This window comes from Oryx dammah, unplaced genomic scaffold (assembly GCF_014754425.2).
Source record: "Oryx dammah isolate SB20612 unplaced genomic scaffold, SCBI_Odam_1.1 HiC_scaffold_15, whole genome shotgun sequence".
Classification (NCBI taxonomy): Eukaryota; Metazoa; Chordata; class Mammalia; order Artiodactyla; family Bovidae; genus Oryx; species Oryx dammah.
This window is the reverse complement of record NW_024070199.1, coordinates 42,986,881-43,004,496: the sequence shown is the minus strand read 5'-3', so window position 1 is coordinate 43,004,496 and position 17,616 is coordinate 42,986,881. Positions and strand designations below refer to the sequence as shown.

Below are 17,616 nucleotides of genomic sequence, written 5' to 3'. Positions count from 1 at the left end.
TCCATGAAAAATAAATACACAAACAGGTAATTTAATTACAGCCCCATTCTTGGCTCTGCAGTGCAGAGTCACGTAGCAATCTCAACAGTGAACATGGATTTACCTAATTGGGGAGAAAAGGAGAGGGCAGGGTGCTGCCACAAGAGAGCTAAAGCCTCATCTATTATGACAGGGAGCCACCAAAGATCGTATAAGCATATTTATAGAATAGCTAATGGAGCCGGAAATGACTGTAGCAGGGGCACAGTACTGAGGAACGGGAAGAGGCCATGTCCTTGTTATAAACTGCCCGATTCCATAGTACTAAGTGGGGCTTTTCTGGTCGCTCAGACAGTAAAGAATCTGCCCGCAGCGTGCAAGACCCAGGTTTGATCCTTGCATCAGGAAGGTTCTCTGGAGGAAATGGCAACCCACTCCAGTATTCTTGCCTGGAGAATTCCATGGACAGAGGAACCTGGCAGACTACAGTCCATGGGGTTGCAAACGGACACGACTGAGCAACTCTTAGTACAAACAGAGTACTAAATAGGTACATGTTTTTTGACATTAAAAAAAGGCCCCACTCTCCTCATCCTTAATGTAGTTTCTCAGAGCTCTAGCTAGTGAGGGCACTGGGCATCACGCACTGCTTCCTACTGCAAACTGCTTTAGTTACACTGTCCGCATCATGCGATTCATATGTTTTTAAGTAATAGGTCCATCTAGTCAAAGCTATGGCTTTTCCAGTGGTCATGTATGGATGTGAGAGTTGGACCATAAAGAAGGCTAAGGAGCGAGGAATTGATGCTTTTGAACTGTGGTGTTGGAGAAGACTCCTGAGAGTCCCTTGGACAGCAAGGAGATCCAACCAGTCAATCCTAAAGGAAATCAATCCTGACTATTCACTGGAAGGATGGATGCTGAAGCTGAGGCTCCAATACTTAGGCCACCTGATGTGAAGAACTGACTCGCTGGAAAAGACCCTGATGCTGGGAAAGACTGAAGGCAGGAGGAGAAGGGGATGGCATCACTGACTCAATGGACCTGAGTTTGAGCAAGCTCTGGGAGATGGTGAAGGACAGGGAAGCCTGACGTGTTGCAGAGCTATGGGGCTGCAGAGTCAGACACGACTGAGTGACTGAACAGCAACACAGTATCGCATCATGTAAATTCATATTAGGGGCTGGGCCTCGGGATCCTTTCTCCACTTGCATCATCATGGATTACTATGAGGAGAACCCAGAGGACACTTCTTCGTTCCGAGTTCACACAGTTCATCACTTCACGGGGGTGAAAGGGACTGTAAGGTCATGTGGCCTCCCACAGTGCACAGCTCCAGTGACAAGGGGCTTGATACCTTCTGGGGCAGGGCCTTCCATCTCCGATGAGCTCTCTTGGAAAACGCTTCAGGTTTGGTTGAAATCTGACTGACAGTGACGCTCCCTCTACCTGTCTTTCCATTTCCATACTGAACTTCCTCCTCATTCCCCTGAGCCTCAGTCAGCTTGATCGAGGAACCCCAGGCCACCCCGACCTAACTGGTCTATGTTTGCGAGTGGCTGGACCGTGCAGACAGGAGGGGGATGGGCTCTTGCTTTGGTCCAGACCCCTTAATTCTCTTAACCTCGCCCCAAATGCATTCCCTGTGGAGACTATAGCTGTGGGCTGTCCCTCGCCATTTCCAGCACAGAGGCTGTTGTCCAACACAATCAATCAATGCGGGGCCCTTGGTCTCAAGAGCAAAAGTTCTGTCCTTACTCCTGCCAAGTATCCCCTTTCCGGAGCTGACTCCTGGTTTCTTTACAGGGGCTGCCAAACTCTAGGATATTGGAGCACAATCTAGTCAAACCGCATCCTTCTACACTTGCGGAAATGGAAACATACAGAAACTTGGTTACTTCCCACAAGCCTGAGCTGTCTGCCACATGATAGGCTGTACCTGGTCAGAAGAAGACATAGGTCCTTCCTCAGCGAACAGGATTCCTGGCTTACAAATGGCTCAGGGTGGCCATGGGTAGCATTAACCCAAAAGACAGCTGGCAGGTTAGCCAGGCAGACTAGCTAGAGGACTCCAGGAGGCACCAACGGCCCAGACTGTGTGTCTCTGACCCCTAAGATCTTAACATGCACATTCATTCAGTCCCTGATTCAACCTAAGGCCTATGCTTTTCCAGAAAATCTCACACATAATGGCCACTGCCCAGTGAACTTGCCACTCACCTGACTGATCTGGGCTCCAAGGCATAGAAGAACAGTTTGTTTGGCAGTTCTAGGCTTTTGCCTCCCAAGCCCCCTCCCCAGGAGCCCTGAGATGCCCCTCCTGTGTGCCCTGACCCCACCTCTGCTCTGTCAAGCTGAGCCTTCCTCTTCTCGGGCCCCTAGCGCCCTGCCCAGGCACTCTCTGCCCTCTTATGCCAGCCTCTTCGTTGGCAATCTTCATGGAGCATCACAGGCCTGAGACCTTGGCTGAGCCCAAGACTTCAGAAAGGCCCCCTGTGGGAAGGCAGCTATTCCCGGGGGCCCTGAATAGAAAGAGGGGAAGATCAGAGCACGTGCTTTGCCTGCAAGCTGAGATGGCAACAACCAAGCCCCTGGCACCCCAGGGAGCAACAGGGGGCTCAGTCTCACCCGAGAAAAGCCTGTCTGGGGCCAGGGCCCCGCCAACTCTGCAGCAGCAGCCAAGAGATGTGCCCAAAGAGAGTGGCAGAGGAGAAGGTGGGGCCTATGTCCTCATCTCAGCGTAACTGCTGCAGAACTCCTCCTTTGGACCTGGGGGTGCCTTCTGGGGGAAAGTGCGGACAAGAGCAGAGTGGCAGGAACCCACAGGGTTAGCGCCTGGGTTTTCCTGAGGAAGGAGCTCACTGACCTGTGCTGCGGGGCACCCAGTGGTCAGGGTAGTGAGGGAGGAACACTAGGAGAGGAGAGGGAGGCGGCGGCCCGGCGTGGTGCCACACGGGAGCGAACCTGGGACTACAGACTCTGCCCAGCACAGTGGAGGTGGCTGGATCCTCCTGGTTCTGGTTCCACTAGGGCTTTAACCCCAGCATGGGGTCAGTCAGCTGCCAGCCCCTCACTCATGGGCATGTTGATGTGGGCACTCAGCAGGGGTGTGCTCTGGCCTTCTCGAAGCACCAGCACCTACGGAGAAGGTGGCCATGGCAGTAGGGGGCATTCTGCCCTCCCCCCTGCTCCCCGAGAAGGCCAGCACGGCCTGGTCTGTACTGGCCCCAGTGCAGGGCTCGGTCCAAGGGGAGGGGGAGCCTCTGCTGTGCAGATACCCAGCCCTTCTTTGCAGCCACGCAGGGCCTTGTCCACACTCACTCACACTCTCCCCTGCACTAGTACCAACTGGCGACCTACCTTGATGATGTCTGAGATGCCCTTGTCACTAAGACTCTTCACAAAGGTCTCCAGGGGGTAGTTGAGCCCTGGCACCAGCAATGGGACCTAAGTTTGGGGACAAAGAGGTCACGAAGTCAGCCCTCATGCCCAGGCAGTGTTTGGTAGATTTCAAAGCGCTGTTACCCTGCTGTCCCAGCTGAACGTCATAGCCTGGCAGGGCGAGCAGGGGTGACAGGCCCGTTCGAGGGGCACATGGCTCAGTGAGGGCGTGAATGCCCCAGGGCTGCATGTGTGTCCATAATTAAAGGTAAACTTTCTTTCTTTTTAGCTGTGCTGCACAGCACGCTGGGTTTTAGTTCCCTGGCCAGGGATCAAACCCTGCAGGGGAAGTGTGGAGTCTTAATCACTGGACTGCCAGGCAAGTCCCTAAACCTCTTGACCTCCAACCAAGTCTAGGGCTATTTCTTCCACATACCAAAGTCCTTCTCATCTTCTGGCCCTTCCAACTAAGGCTCAAATGCGGACCTGGGGAACACCAGGCCCTTCACTCTTGGGGTCCCCATTCTTGCTGTGGGAGGGGCTGGGCAGCAGGGTGGCTCTGGGACCCCCAGCACCAACAGGCTTCTGAGGGAGGCACAGGTGGGGCCCGGACTCTCACTGTTGTCCCGGCACCTTCCAAGTGCTGCCCTCAGACCCGCACAGGCGGGGAGAAAAGCAGCTGGGGCAGGCAACTTTGGGGGCTCTCCTCAGGGCCCCTGCTGCACCCTAGCCTGCCCTGTAGCTGCAGCCACTTGCCAGCCCCCTCACCTCTGACCTGTGGGCATCTGATCAGGCACCACCCCACCCTTTGTCACGCCAGTACCTTGAAGAAGGCCTGGGGCAGAGCATAGAGCACCTCGTTGTACAGGAAGCAGACCACCAGCCCCAGGATGGGGCGGGCTGTTGATGTGTTCTGCAGGTGAAGGGTGAGCTTGAAGGTAGGGCCCAGGCCCTGAACCTGTGGAGAGGGTGGGGAGGGGAGAAAGCCCTTAGGACCTCATGGGCTTGGGTGCTAAGAAGGTCGACCCCGGCCCTGCCCACCTGCTTCCTCATCCGCGTCCTCAAGTCACCCTCCTCCAACTGCTCTAAAGCACTGTCCATCAGAAGGCCCAGAGCCCAGAAGCTTGGCTCCGTGGGTACAGAGTTGAGTGGCGGCCCCAGGAGGAGAAGGCGGGTGGGAGGCAGAGCTGACCTGGGCGAGCAGGCCCTGGCCCTGTCCTCAGGGACTGGCCCACCTCCACCGCTCATCCTCTGGGGGCTGCGGTGGTTTCACTTTCTCCCTCTTCCCAGCTGCGCTCTGTAGCCTCTTCCTCTCTGGATCTCTCCACTGTCTTCAGGGAAAGAGAGACCAGAACCCCAACTGGATCAGGCTGCACACCTCAGGGAGCCACTGAGAGCTGGCTGGGGGCCTGAGGACCTTGAGGTCAGGCGTGTCTAAGGGCTCCTCGTCCTCCTCGTGCCTGTGTAAGTCTCGGGACGGCCCCATCCCTGCACCAGGCAGTCCGATCTCCTCGGGCTGCCGGCAGTTACTGAAGTGAACAGACTCCTGAAGAGGACTCTGTTTCTTCCCAGCCTCCTGGGAAGAAACGTCCCAAGGTGACAACCTGGGGGCCAGGTCCCACGTCTGGGGGCTTGTCTGAGGCCCCACGTGGAACGAGGGGGCTGCAAAGTGTGCCTGCTCTGTGGCTCTGAGGGGAAGAGGTGGCACAGGTGAGAAAAGGCGAGAGCGCCCCCGGGGGAGGTCTTAGTCCCTGAGTCTGTGGGCAGGTGACAGGGGCATGGGGCCAGTTGCCTTGGAACCAGCTCTGGCCTGAGGGGTTCCCGCCCACCCAACCTCTGCCCCTCTGGCCCTGAGGTGGCCTGACCACCCCTACCCCGAGAGCTCACCACAGCGTGCAGCTTGAGCGGCTCCCGGGCCATCAGAGACACGGGGCTCAGGCTGGACTCAAGGGCCTGCACGTAGGCACGGGCTGCCCGGAGGCGCAGCAGGTAGAGGTCCGCCTGGAAGGTCCGGTGCATGGCTGAGGGGAGGGACACGAGGGGCTGATGGTGAGGTGGGAGGGGGGCAGCGCGGGGAGGAGGCTCCCGCTCAGGCTGCCGTGGGGAGAGGATGAGAGGAAGGCACGGTGAGCAGAGGCTGGGAGCGTGCAACAGGAGGTCGAGGTCCCACAGCCAGCCTCTAGATGCTGTGGACCGCTCCCTGCCCCTCTGCCTGGCTTCTCTCACCACCTGGCTGCCCGCGCAGTCTTGGCCTCCTTTGTTGGCTCCTGGCTGAACCCAGGCAGGGCCCTGTGCCTTTACCCAGGCCTCTGCTGCAATTGCCCTTCCCTGTCCCTGTCTGGCTGGTGGACTTGTAATCATCTTTTAGAGTCAAACCCAATGTCATCTCTCTCTAAAGCCTTTGCTAGGCTCCCAGGCAAACACATTCTCTTGTGCGCCTCAAAACCACTTGGCAAGAGACTTCCGCACCTGTCATGTAATGTGAAGCTAGCAAGGTCTACTGAGCTCCTTAGGTAGGGACTGGCCTAATCCAAGGCACTTGGCACAAAGCCTGGCATAATCATAGGTACTGAACGAACAAAAGAGCATGAAAAATTAAACAGGAAAAGGAAGAACTTTGATCAAATTCTACTTCTTTTACGAGAATTCCTGCACTTAGAAGTGGCTGCTCCCTCCTCTGAACTTGAAGGGCAGCCGCAGCACCTTCTACCTTGAGCTCTAGTTCTTTGTTGGCAGGGTGTACCTCCTAGGCTGTCTCTGGGCCTCTAGAGGCATGAGGCCTGCCTGGTTCGCCCAGGTTTCCTCCCGCTGCTCAGGGCACCCAGGTGGCGTTCACCCAGTTGCTGCCACTTTGGACCAGTTGAGGAGGAGGAGGGGGAGGGACTCAGCCTGAGCCTCACCGGTGCCGGCTTCCCGCTCTCGCAATGTCTGGTCTACGTACAGCCGGGTCTTCCGGGGCACGTTGAGTTTTATGGCCTGGCTTGGTGCGGAGCCTGCCTCACCTCCCGCCTCGGCAAACACCGCTGTGCGCTTGAGGATCTTGATGATCAGGCCACCACCTAGGCATGAGGACAGATGGCCTATGTGTCCTCCCTAGGCCCACCCGATAGTCCCACTCTCCCCAGTCTGCCTCATGCTGATCCTCTTGTCTTCTTGTTGAGACTGTGGGTCTCTGAAAGGAATGAAGTGTGTCCTGCCAGTAATGCATTCATTCATTTAGCAGTTATCTAGTTGTTTGGGCAAGCCACTTGGCTTGTGGGATCTTAGTTCCCTGACCAGGGATCAAACCTGGGTCATCCGCAGTGGAAGCATGGAGCTCTAACCACTGGACCGCCAGGAGAGTTCCTAGCAGTTATTTACTGACTATTTTGATGTTCCTGGCATTGTGGCAGATACTGGAGTGAACTGGAGACACAGCCAGGGCCTGGCCCCAGGTAGTGACATCAAACTGCTAATGAGCTGTCCCCAGTGAAGGCCCAGCCCCAGATGGGATGGTGTCTGCAGGCAGGCCTTGCTTCCCAAACCCAGGCCCACCCGTCTTTCCCAGGGTCTGGCCTGTCCCACAGACTCCCACCTCTAAAACCCTCACCAGGCCTGACCCGCCTTACCTAGTGTAGTCATGATAAGGGTGTTATCTTCCCGCCCATAGCGGCCAAAGCAAAGGCTGGTCACTGCCTCCTATGGTGGAAACACCAGAGTTTAGTTGGGAAAAGATCTCAGTGAAGAGAACAGGACTGGGAGGAGGGGGGATAAGGCTGGGAGACCCCATATATGATGTACGAGGTGAGAAGTGAGGTGAGGTCGGGGGCTATGCTGCCTCTGAAATATGTCCTGTATTTCTAATCCCCACACCCCGCCCTCTGCTCAGTCATGGCCATAGTTCCAGACCGAACATAATTGGTTTCTGAGTTCAGCTTTCTAACATGTCTCCCAACCATCTTTCTCCCCAGTCTGTCCTTCAAACAGCTGCTTCCGTTGCCTTTCAAAATACAAATATGACCATGTTTATTCTTGGCTGAAAAACCTCCAGTGGTTTTTGCCCTCCTTGTTTATATATTCAAGGCCTTCCATATCTGACTCCAACCTGCCTTTTCTCTTTGTCCTTTCCCCAACCTGTACACCACACCGCCTGCCCTCCCAAGAGCCTGTGGTCCAAACCAGCTGCTTTCAAATTTTATATTGTGACATATGACACTTTACACGTACGTACACACTAAAGTTTCACACATGATAACACTCTGTACTTTTTTCTGGTTCTGATACTGGTTCATTAAATCGATCTAATGACTCAAAACTCTGTTTGAAAAACTCTGGTCCAAATTCATCAAACTACCTGGATTCCTTTATCAAGAACACTCATGCCTCTCAGCCGCTGTTCATGTTATCTCCAGTCTGGAATATTGCACCTTCATTTATCCACTCCATTTCTCAAAGCAAACTGCTTCAAGGACCAGCTGAATTGTCGTTTGCTCTGTGAAATGGCTCCTGAGTTCCATCACTATGTATCTCTCACCACCCCCTCCACCCCCCCAGTCACTATAGTCTGTCTCTGCTTTTTCTGGGCTTTGGTCTGCTTTAGTCTGTCTTGTATTTCAAACAGCTGTGTTTCTGGCTGGCTCACACCTTAGACTGCAAGTCCCTCAACAATAAGGATCGGTCATTGTTTTATCCTTTCAACACAGTGAGTTGTGCGTATGAGATACTCAACGAACATTTTCAAAATACATCAAAAATTAAGGGTGGCAGGTGGAGCGGGATCAGGAGAGGCGGTGAGTGAGCCCTAAGGGGGGAGCGGGGCAGGGAGGAGTCAGCAGCTCACCGGCGTGCGGATGACGTTGAGCAGGACCTTGTCGTGGTAGATGCGGACCTCTCCGTTGGCCAGCGCGGCCATGACAGCCTGCAGGCCCCGGGAGCGCTGCTCCAGGCGGTTCATGGCCAGGATGGCTGCAGGCATCTGCACTGTCCACAGCCTCTTACCCTGGGAGGGAACAGCTAAGTGTCTGCTGAGGGCTCAGTGCTGAGGAGTGGAAAGAAGGAGTGGCTGGAGTTGCTGGGAAGGGAATGCCAGAAGGGCCCGCCTGCTGAGCGGGACTGAGGAGACAAGGGTGAAAGGCTTTGGAGGTGCTTGCCGTGAGATCACACCTTGTAGGTGAAGCCGTGCAGGCTGTCTTGGTTGCTGCCCACCACCAGGACCTTGTGTACACGGACAAGCCCCACAGGCTGGGCGCTCAGCTCGATGCAGTACTTGGGACGCTTGGAGTCTCTGTGGAATGAAGACACACACTCCCAGCCCCAGCGCTTCCCTGGCGGCTCATATGGTAAAAAATCTGTTTGCAATGCAGGAGACCCAGGTTCTGTCCCTGGGTCGGGAAGATCCCCAGGAGGAGGGCATTGCAACCCACTCTAGTACTCTTGCCTGGAGAATCCCCATGGACAGAGGGGCCTGGAGGGCTACAGTCCATGGGATCGCAGAGTGACTGAGTGACTAACACTCGCTCACTCACTCACTCTCAGCCCAGAAACCTTCTCTCCTTCCCTGGCTGACCCTCCTCTTTCCAGGCCCCACAGATGATCCTGGGAGCAGCCTTGGCCCACAAGCAGAGGACCCAGGAACTAGTTCCACCTCTAGAACTTAGTTGGAGAAGGCAATGGCAACCCACTCCAGTACTCTTGCCTGGAAAATCCCATGGACGGAGGAGCCTGGTAGGCTTCAGTCCACGGGGTCACTAATAGTCGGACACGACTGAGCGACTTCACTTTCACTTTTCACTTTCATGCATTGGAGAAGGAAATGGCAACCCACTCCAGTGTTCTTGTCTGGAGAATCCCAGGGACGGTGGAGCCTGGTGGGCTGTCGTCTATGGGGTCGCACAGAATCGGACATGACTGAAGTGACCTAGCAGCAGCAGCAGCTAGGACTTAGTAGCTGCATGACCTTGGATAACACAATGTGTTTTCCCTCCTGGTCTTCCTCCCAACTTCACTTTATCTGTGTGATAACTTGTTGTTAAGCAGTTTACAGTGAGTATACCTCAGGTGATATGAAGTAATGGACTGAGATTCCATTTAATATAATAGTTTAGTAATTTATCAGAAAAGCAGGAGGAGTTTGCTCTGTGTGGATGCAGAGTTTTCAGTTTCCTGGCGTCTGAATCTTATTTCTCTTATCCAGAAAGACTCTGGCCCACCTTTCTTAAGTCTAAGCCAGAGACATTGCCCATCTGATGACTCATCTGAAGAGGCTGCCATTGGTCTCTGGGCCTAATCCCAATCTACCCTCCAAAATGAACATGGGTCATGTCATTCATTGTATCTCCTGAGTCAAACCCCATAATGGTTTTCCATTGCCCTTCAGATGAAACCCCGAATCTTCACCACGTCCTACCAGGTCCTGCGTGAGTCGACCTGATCTCTATGTCATCTCTTGCCCCCAAGCTCAAGTGGCACATGCCAATGTCTTTCCCACCCACAGTTCGCTTTCGTGCTCTCTGCCTATAACTCTTGCTCCACTTTTTTGAACTGGATCCTTCTTAAACTTCAAGTAATCTCTTCAGACAGGCATTGACTGATCACCCTAACCCCCTTTTATTCCTCCCTGAGCCAGTACTTTTCCTCCATAGCATGTATCCAATTTGTAATATAATCTTGGTCTTAATATGTCTTCCCACAAGGGTAGGGACTACGTGTTTTGTTCATCAATATATCCCCAGTACCTCATGCGATGCTTAATTCATAGCAGGTACTCAAACACATTTCTTGAATTAAAAGAATGACTGTTAAGAAACATCAAACTAATGCATGAGGAAATTTCCCGTACCTATAGAAGCAATAGGACAAATAGAAAGACCATTTTTATCTAATTTTTATCTAATTTCTGATTCACTGCTAGTGTCACGGCCACCCAGCCTCGTCCCTCACTTTGCCAGGCCCCACGGGACAAGCCTCCAGACATCCCTTACGCTCAAGGGCTCTGCCGCCTATGAAGTGCTGGGCTCTTTCCAGTCCCACATTCTCGCTCCAAAGCCCTGCTTATCTTGCCAGCCCTCGAAACCACTAGGTTTCTGAGATGTTCCTTCTGACCCTAGAGAGCTCGGACGTGGCTACCTTCTCAGTATATAGATGCTCCCGTTGCGGCAGGCGGCGGCAAGGCGGAACTCCACATCAAACTGGCCAGAAACCTCCAGGAAGACAGGGACGCTGGGGAGGCTCATCTGCAAAGAGACTCAAACACCTCAGTTTCTCTGGAGCCCCAGCCCCTCCCTGGCCTGACACCACTCCTCTAAGTACCCCTCTCCTCACTCACACCCTCCTGGGCACAGTTTAAAACGTTAACAGTTTCTCTGGAGGGGAACAGGTAGCAAAACCTTTAAGTCCACACCCTTTGACTAAACTATGCCATTTCTAGGAATGCATGTAAGGAGGTATTTAGATAAGCACACAAAGATGTTTGGCAAGGAAGCCTACTGTGGCAGTGGTTAATTATAGCAAGAAACTGAAAATAACTTAAACATACAATTGGTGACAGGGTAAAGAAATTACAGAGTATTTATATAATCGATGCTATGCGGCCTCTGAAAAGGCTGACGTGGTTTTATATGGACATGGAAAGATACTGATGAGCTACTGCTGCTTGAAAACAGCAGGTTTCAGAATCCTACAGCATGGGGCTGTTTTTGTAAAAAAAAAAAAGAAAAAATATTGAAAGTTATATACCTGTGTCTAAATATGAAAATGTCTACAAGGACTTGTGCCAAAACTTTCACAGAAGGTATGCATGAGTGGTAGGATTTGGGGTTATCTGTCTTCTTTATGCCTGTCTACATTTTATAACTTTCTACAATGAACAGGTATCACCAAGAACTAACTAACTGGGGCAGGAGATTTGGGGGAGGAGGGGGAGGGCATGGAGCCTGTGCCTTGGGTGTGCGCAGGGCCAGGCCCACACTGACCTTGGCCAGAATGGTGAAGGCCTCCGGGTCTAGCACCAGGAGCTCCTTGTTCTCAGTGCCCAGCACCAGGCAGGACACAGCGTCCTCATCAGCCAGGTTCTTCTTTAAGGTGGTCATGGTGGTGATGACTGTCTGCAGAAGGACTCCAGGGTCACCCAGGAGATCCCCTCACAACATCTCCCACCCCAGCTCCTCCCAGGACGCCCCAGAAAGAAAGAGGGCAAAGGAGGAAGAAGAGTATTAGAGTTGTGACAGAAGATTTATCTACAAAAGTGTTGATTGCAGCAAACCTAATTTCCTAACAAAAGAGGATTCTCTAAGTCAGTTATAAACTGTCTGTATGATCAAAAACCACACCACAATTTTGGTCATTTACCAAAATCAGATTTTAAAAGAAGATTCAATGACAGGGAGAATGTTTCTAATGTATTAAGAGAAAATACAGGTTAAAAGTTACATTAGTATTATCCCAGTTTAAAAAACATACATATGAATAAAAAGAACCTTGGAAAGCTAAACCTTTAAATACAAACACTGGTTATCTCTGGACAATGACATCACAGGCAGGGTTTAATTTCTTCATTGTGCTTTTCTGCAGTTTCTACAGTGGGCATAAGTTCTTCTTCTAATTGTGATTGGAGAGAAAACAAAAGAGGAGATGATCCCCTTTTTAGGAATTTCTTCTATGGAAATAATTTAGTGAGACTAAAATGTTTCTTTGGATAAAGCTGTTCACTGAGTGATTATCTTTAAGATAAAAAAAAGAGGACTCCTCAATGCCTAGTGGAAGGAGAAAAGTTACAGAAATGCGGATGCTAGTGGCTCCCAACCGTGCAGCCACAATGCATACCTGGAAAGATGGCCTCCCCCACACTGCATCTTTTAAGCAATACTTAACTCACTTCCTGATTTTAAAAGTACTGAGATAGTGACAGTTGTGGATCTGAGCTGCTGATCAGCAGGAGAGAACAATGTTTCTCAGGGAATTATCTACAGCTAGCCAAACATGGAGGCATGCGTTGGTCAACGCGTTCAGCTCGAGTGTTCTCTATAGCAAATGGGCGGTTCCTACGTGGCTTTCTGAAAGGCAGGGACAGCTCCGAAAGCCCATCCCTGGACAAGGCTCAGCCCTCAAGGTCAGGAACCACTGGAGTTCATCAATGAGTAGGTCTATCAATAAAGTTATTAAAATCCTAACTAAGAAAAATATGAAAAGAATAAAAAGACACTTCTTGACCAATGATCTGCACCGAATAAATTATGCATGAATAATGAATCACCAGTGAAATAATCAAGGGGCCCGCTAAAAATGGGTTCTTCAAGACTAATGCTCAAGATACAATGTTACATGCTCAAGGGAAGCAGGATGTAAAAGCCTATTTATGAACAAAATGTATCAAAATGGTAAGAGTACTCTGAGCAGTAAGAGTATAGTCACTTGTATTTCTCCTTTGTATTTTTTCCAAAATTTTCCCTAATGAAAATATTTTACCTTTACCCCAAGATGATCAAGATATATGTTACATATATATAAAGATATATAAGTTACATAACTGTATCTATCAACTCAAAGCTGCCACTGCTAACCGAAATGGAGAAGCCCTGCAGACTACATAGGCGGCACAGGCTGGAAGGGAAACTGGAAAGTAAAACTAGTCGGGTTTGGCTTTCTGTGGTCTGTTTAAAAAACTGTATTTTTTACAGGGAAATGAGAGGGGGCAGTACCTGCCGCCTGATGGACTTGGACTTGTGCTGGTTCACAAACGCCTCCATTTCACTCAGCTCCAGCGGCAGAAACCTGGACACACAGAGTAGGGACATCTGTGTGCCCGGGGCCTGCCTGCCCTCCAAGGGCACTCCACAGCCTCTCCCCCTCCCCTCCCAGGGAGCTCCTGGAGCCCTGGCTGTCCAGAGGGCCCTTACCTGAGTGACTGTACAGACAAAGGCACCTCTGCCTTCTCCCTGTAAGGAAAGGGACCATCCCAGTAGGTTTAGTTGAGAAACAGGGCTGGTCGGGGGGCGGGGGGGGAGGGGGTCAGACAGTGGGCTCTGGGATGAAGGAGTAGGAACTGGGGGGTGAGGGAGGCACATGAAGGGGAAAGTGGGCTCTCACCTGATGCCCTCTAGCATCTCCTTCAGGGTCAAGGGGTCAATCTGGTCCTGTGCCACAACGGGAAGAAGGTAGAGCCTGTGAGCTCCAGAGCCAGGCAGGGAATGAGGCCCACCTGCAGCGGCCACCTCTGCCTTTTTGCTCTCATCCCCTGTGCCACTTACCTCTTTGGCCTGATTCCAGAGGTCTTGTTCCAGGGGGTTTGTAGGCAACAAGGGCAGGCTGAACTTGAAGTAGGGCTTGAGATTCTTATACACATACACACAAGGGCCTGACGCGATTGCCAGGGCTGGTGTCCGGGGCTCGTGGGACCCCACGAGGAAGGTGACAGCAGCGGCTGGCAGGTCAGGTAGCGGTTTTTGGCTCACCAGTGTGTGTCCTTTAAGCACCTTCAGGCGAGGCTGCCGCCCATCTGGGCCAAGGTCTCCCATGGCCAGCTGCAGAGAGAGGCTGGCTGAGTCCAGGCTTAGGGTCTAAAGACACTCCTACTACCCCTCTTCTTGGGCTTAGCTTTTTGCTGGTGCACATCCATATATACTCAGAGTGTATCACAAGTGGGTGGGAGAAGGGCAAAGGCTTTGCAAGCTGTGTGACCTTGGGAAAAATGATTTCCTGAGCCAGTATTCCCACCTGCAAAATGGGAATACCTACCACATGACAGGGGCTTCCCAAGTGGTGCTAGTGGTTAAAAAAAAAAATAAACCTGCCCGCCAATGCAGGAGACCAAAAAGACTCAGGCTCAATCCCTGCTGGATCAGGAAGATCCCCTGGAGGAGGGCATGGCAACCCACTCCAGTATTCATGCTCGGAGAATTCCATCAACAGAGCACCCTGACAGGACCCCCCAGTCCATGGGGTCGCACAGAGTTGGACACAACTATAGCAACTTAACACGCACCCACGCACACTGCAGGACACTTGTAGTGAAAGTCAAAGGAGACAATGAATGACAGAACCTAGTGAGGAACAGGGGGCAGCTGATGCTTTCAGTATTTGTTCAGTAAACGTTTCTTCAGGGCCTGCTCCATGCCAGACACTTCTACACACTGGGACAATGACTGAGGTCACTGGGGGGCCTGAAAATCCTATCTGGGCTCTGAGGCCTGGCTTCCAAACGGGAAAGGAGCAGAACCAAGTGTGCAGAGTGGGACGTGCTCTAGCAAAGGAGAACCAAGCTCTTGTATTTCCACCCTTCAAGCCACTGCAGCTGCCATGCAAGCCCATTCTCCTGAGTGAAGCCTGCAAGGCCCCTCTGATCTGGATCCCAACAGGTTTTCTATCACTTCCCCATCCATGCTATGCTCCAGCCAGGATGCAGGCTGCCACAGAATGCCTGGATTCTGAGCATGCTCAGTGTGCCAGAAGCCACACCAGGAACTTCACGTACTCTTTTATTTAATGTGAGCAACAACTTGTGAGGTAGATACAATTATTAGCCCCATTTCACAAATGAGGAAACTATAAGGCTTAGAGATGTTAGGTAAAAGTCACACAGCTAGTAGGTGGTACAGCTAGGTCTTGAACCTAGGTCTGTCTGAATCCAAAGCCAGTGGTCTTGGGACTTCCCTGGCAGTCCAGTATTTAAGACTCTGCCTTCCAATGCAGGGGGCAGGGGTTTGATTCCTGGTTGGGGAACTAGGGTCCCACATGCCACAGGGTACAGCCAAAAATTAAAAAAACAAAACCAGTGATTTTAACTACTATTTTATATTGGCCTCAACTTTCTAATGTTCAATTTCAGTTCAGTTCAGCCGCTCAGTCGTGTCCAGCACTTAGTGACCCCATGGACGGCAGCACGCTAGGCCTCCCAATCCATCACCAACTCCTGGAGTCCACCCAAACCCATGTCCACTGAGTTGGTGATGCCATCCAACCATCTCATCCTCTGCCGTCCTCTTCTCCTCCTGCCATCAATCTTTCCCAGCATCAGGATCTTTTCCAATGAGTCAGCTCTTCACATCAGGTGGCCAAAGTATTGGAGTTTCAGCTTCAACATCAGTCCTTCTAATGAACACCCAGGACTGATCTCCTTTAGGATGGACTGGTTGGATCTCCTTGCAGTCCAAGGGACTCTCAAGAGTCTTCTCCAACACCACAGTTCGAAAGCAATTTCCTCTCTGCAAATACACTGTGAGTCTGCAAGTGACTCTGTGCAGTTCCCGCTGCCTGATGCCCTCCCCTCTTCCGTGCCTTCTTGACACACTTCATTCATCCTTCAGCACAGTTCATGTAGCACTGCCTCCTCCTGCCTCCAGTTTAGGGCAGAGGAGCCGGGCAGGCTGCAGCCTGTGGGGCTGCAAAGAGTCGGGCACAACTGAGCAACTAAGCACATGTGGTCTGTGATTTCTCTACCCGTCACTGCTGTCAACCCAGCACCAAGGATACACCAGATGTTCAGCCAACATTGTGGATGAATCAAGGACAGTATCCACATTTCCTTTTGACTATGGACTGATTCATTTCTCGGTTTAGTGTCTGTACAACAACTCACACGCAGTAGAGGTTCACTGTGTGTTCTAGTCGCTCAGTTGTGTCCGACTCTTTGCAACCCCATGGACTGTACCCCGCCAGGCTCCTCTGTCCATGGGATTCTCCAGGCAAGAATACTGGAGTGGACTGCCATTCCCTTAACCAAGGGGCTCACTGTATGCTTGCTAAATTGTTGAATGCTCTATGGACAGGGATTTGGGGGCCAAAGCCATGAATCTTTCTGCACTGTCCAAGCAGGATATGACTCCTTTCTAGCTGCCATCATAACGTATCCATTGTAGATTCACCGCCCTTGGTGAGGGCTGAGCTGTAATGGAACATGTGATGGGGAATTTGACAAACCCAGGTCTGCCACCTTTTACAAACTCGGTAAACTCAACCTTTTGGAATCTATTTTCCCACTAACAAAATGGAGATAAACAATATCTATGTATGTGAAAATGCCTCAAAGACGGTCTAGTCCAGAAATGAGTACTCAATATATGTTAACTTCCTTTCTTTTAGCTCAATAATTTCTCAACCTTAAAAAAAAAAAATCTGTGCCTTAAAATTTTATTTTATTTCTTTACTTATCTTTATATTTTTATCTTAATTTTAAATTTAATCTTTTTATTATGGAGAAATTTCAGTCATATACAGAAGTAGAGACTCATATAATGAACCCCCAAATAGCCATCATCCAGCTTCAAGATGATCAGCTCATAGCTAACCTTAACATGTATACCCTTTTGATAAACATAAAACTCTCAGTCTCCTCCCTTCTAAATTCCCTCCAGATTCTAACGCCCCACCCCCAACCATGGGATGTATCCTTCCAGCGAAGAATTAATGTCAACATAATGAAGAGGCTTTGTCTTAGTATAATCTCCAGCAGCATTTTGTTTAGCTGTACTTTCTGCAGTCTGTCATATGAAATCAACAGGTTCTCTCCACTCTCAAACGTTAAAAATAAATTGTAACACTAAACGTGCTTTTTCAAAGTGCACATGAATTCCAGACAACGTTGAGCTTCTTTGGAACCATCAGGAAACCTCACTTCTGGGGTGACAGGCTTACCTTGTACTCCCCGTCCCCGTGAAAATCGGCCAGCGCTGGAAAACATAAAAAGGGCCATAAACCAGGGTCTCAGCATCCTAGAAGTTTAACTAGAGGACCATCTGACACCCCGGTCTCCCCAGAACCGGGGTTCCTGGTCCCAGAGACTCACCCAGGCAGGCGGAAAAGGTGTGGATGTTCGCCATGGAATCGCTGAGTGAGTCCAGCCATTTCGAATTGGCCTCACTGCTGGGAGAAGAGGGACAGAGTTGGGGCACGGGGGCGAGGGCGGGGCTAGATGATGAATTCCAAGGGAAGGAAGAACATTTTTCGGGAACAGGCTTCTGGGAATGAGGTGTGTAGGGAGCTCTGAACTAGAGGTATAGAGTCTGGGTCCAAGTTCCGGCCACCCCACCGCAGCACTCGAGTCACCCACACACATCCATTCACTCCCTGGGTCTGTTTCCCTATGTGATCTTAAAAGGACTGCCAGCGCTGCTGAGGTTCGCAGGAGCCCAGATCCCAGGGACCGGGGCACCCTCTTTACATATGTAGGGAAAGGGGTCTCAAGGATCCCAGCCTTCACCTCTCGTCTTTGCCGCCGTCTGAATCCGACGAAGACGTAGCAGCCATCTTCCAGGCGTCACCCTGGCAACCGGCTGTGGCAGGCCG

General features: G+C 51.4%; 1 protein-coding gene across 2 annotated transcripts; it reads right to left on the bottom strand.

The window, feature by feature from the left end:
- On the bottom strand, nt 1–17,604 carry BBS1 (Bardet-Biedl syndrome 1). 2 transcript variants are annotated; one of them, XM_040256382.1, is made up of 17 exons: nt 17,531–17,604; nt 17,117–17,190; nt 16,966–17,000; nt 13,584–13,856; nt 13,423–13,469; nt 13,233–13,271; nt 13,035–13,107; nt 11,310–11,441; nt 10,465–10,571; nt 8,503–8,623; nt 8,180–8,338; nt 6,969–7,038; nt 6,261–6,419; nt 5,248–5,381; nt 4,184–4,318; nt 3,340–3,426; nt 1–3,117 (listed from the first exon to the last, which is right to left on the bottom strand). In XM_040256382.1, the coding sequence occupies exons 1-17, from the start codon at nt 17,575–17,577 to the stop codon at nt 3,031–3,033; spliced, it is 1,779 nt and encodes a 592-aa protein (XP_040112316.1). In that variant the 5' UTR covers nt 17,578–17,604; the 3' UTR covers nt 1–3,030. The 2 variants fall into 2 exon arrangements, with proteins under 2 accessions (XP_040112316.1, XP_040112315.1); XM_040256381.1 differs by having other exon boundaries at nt 17,117–17,193; nt 17,531–17,594.
- Nucleotides 17,605–17,616: the final 12 nt, after the last annotated feature.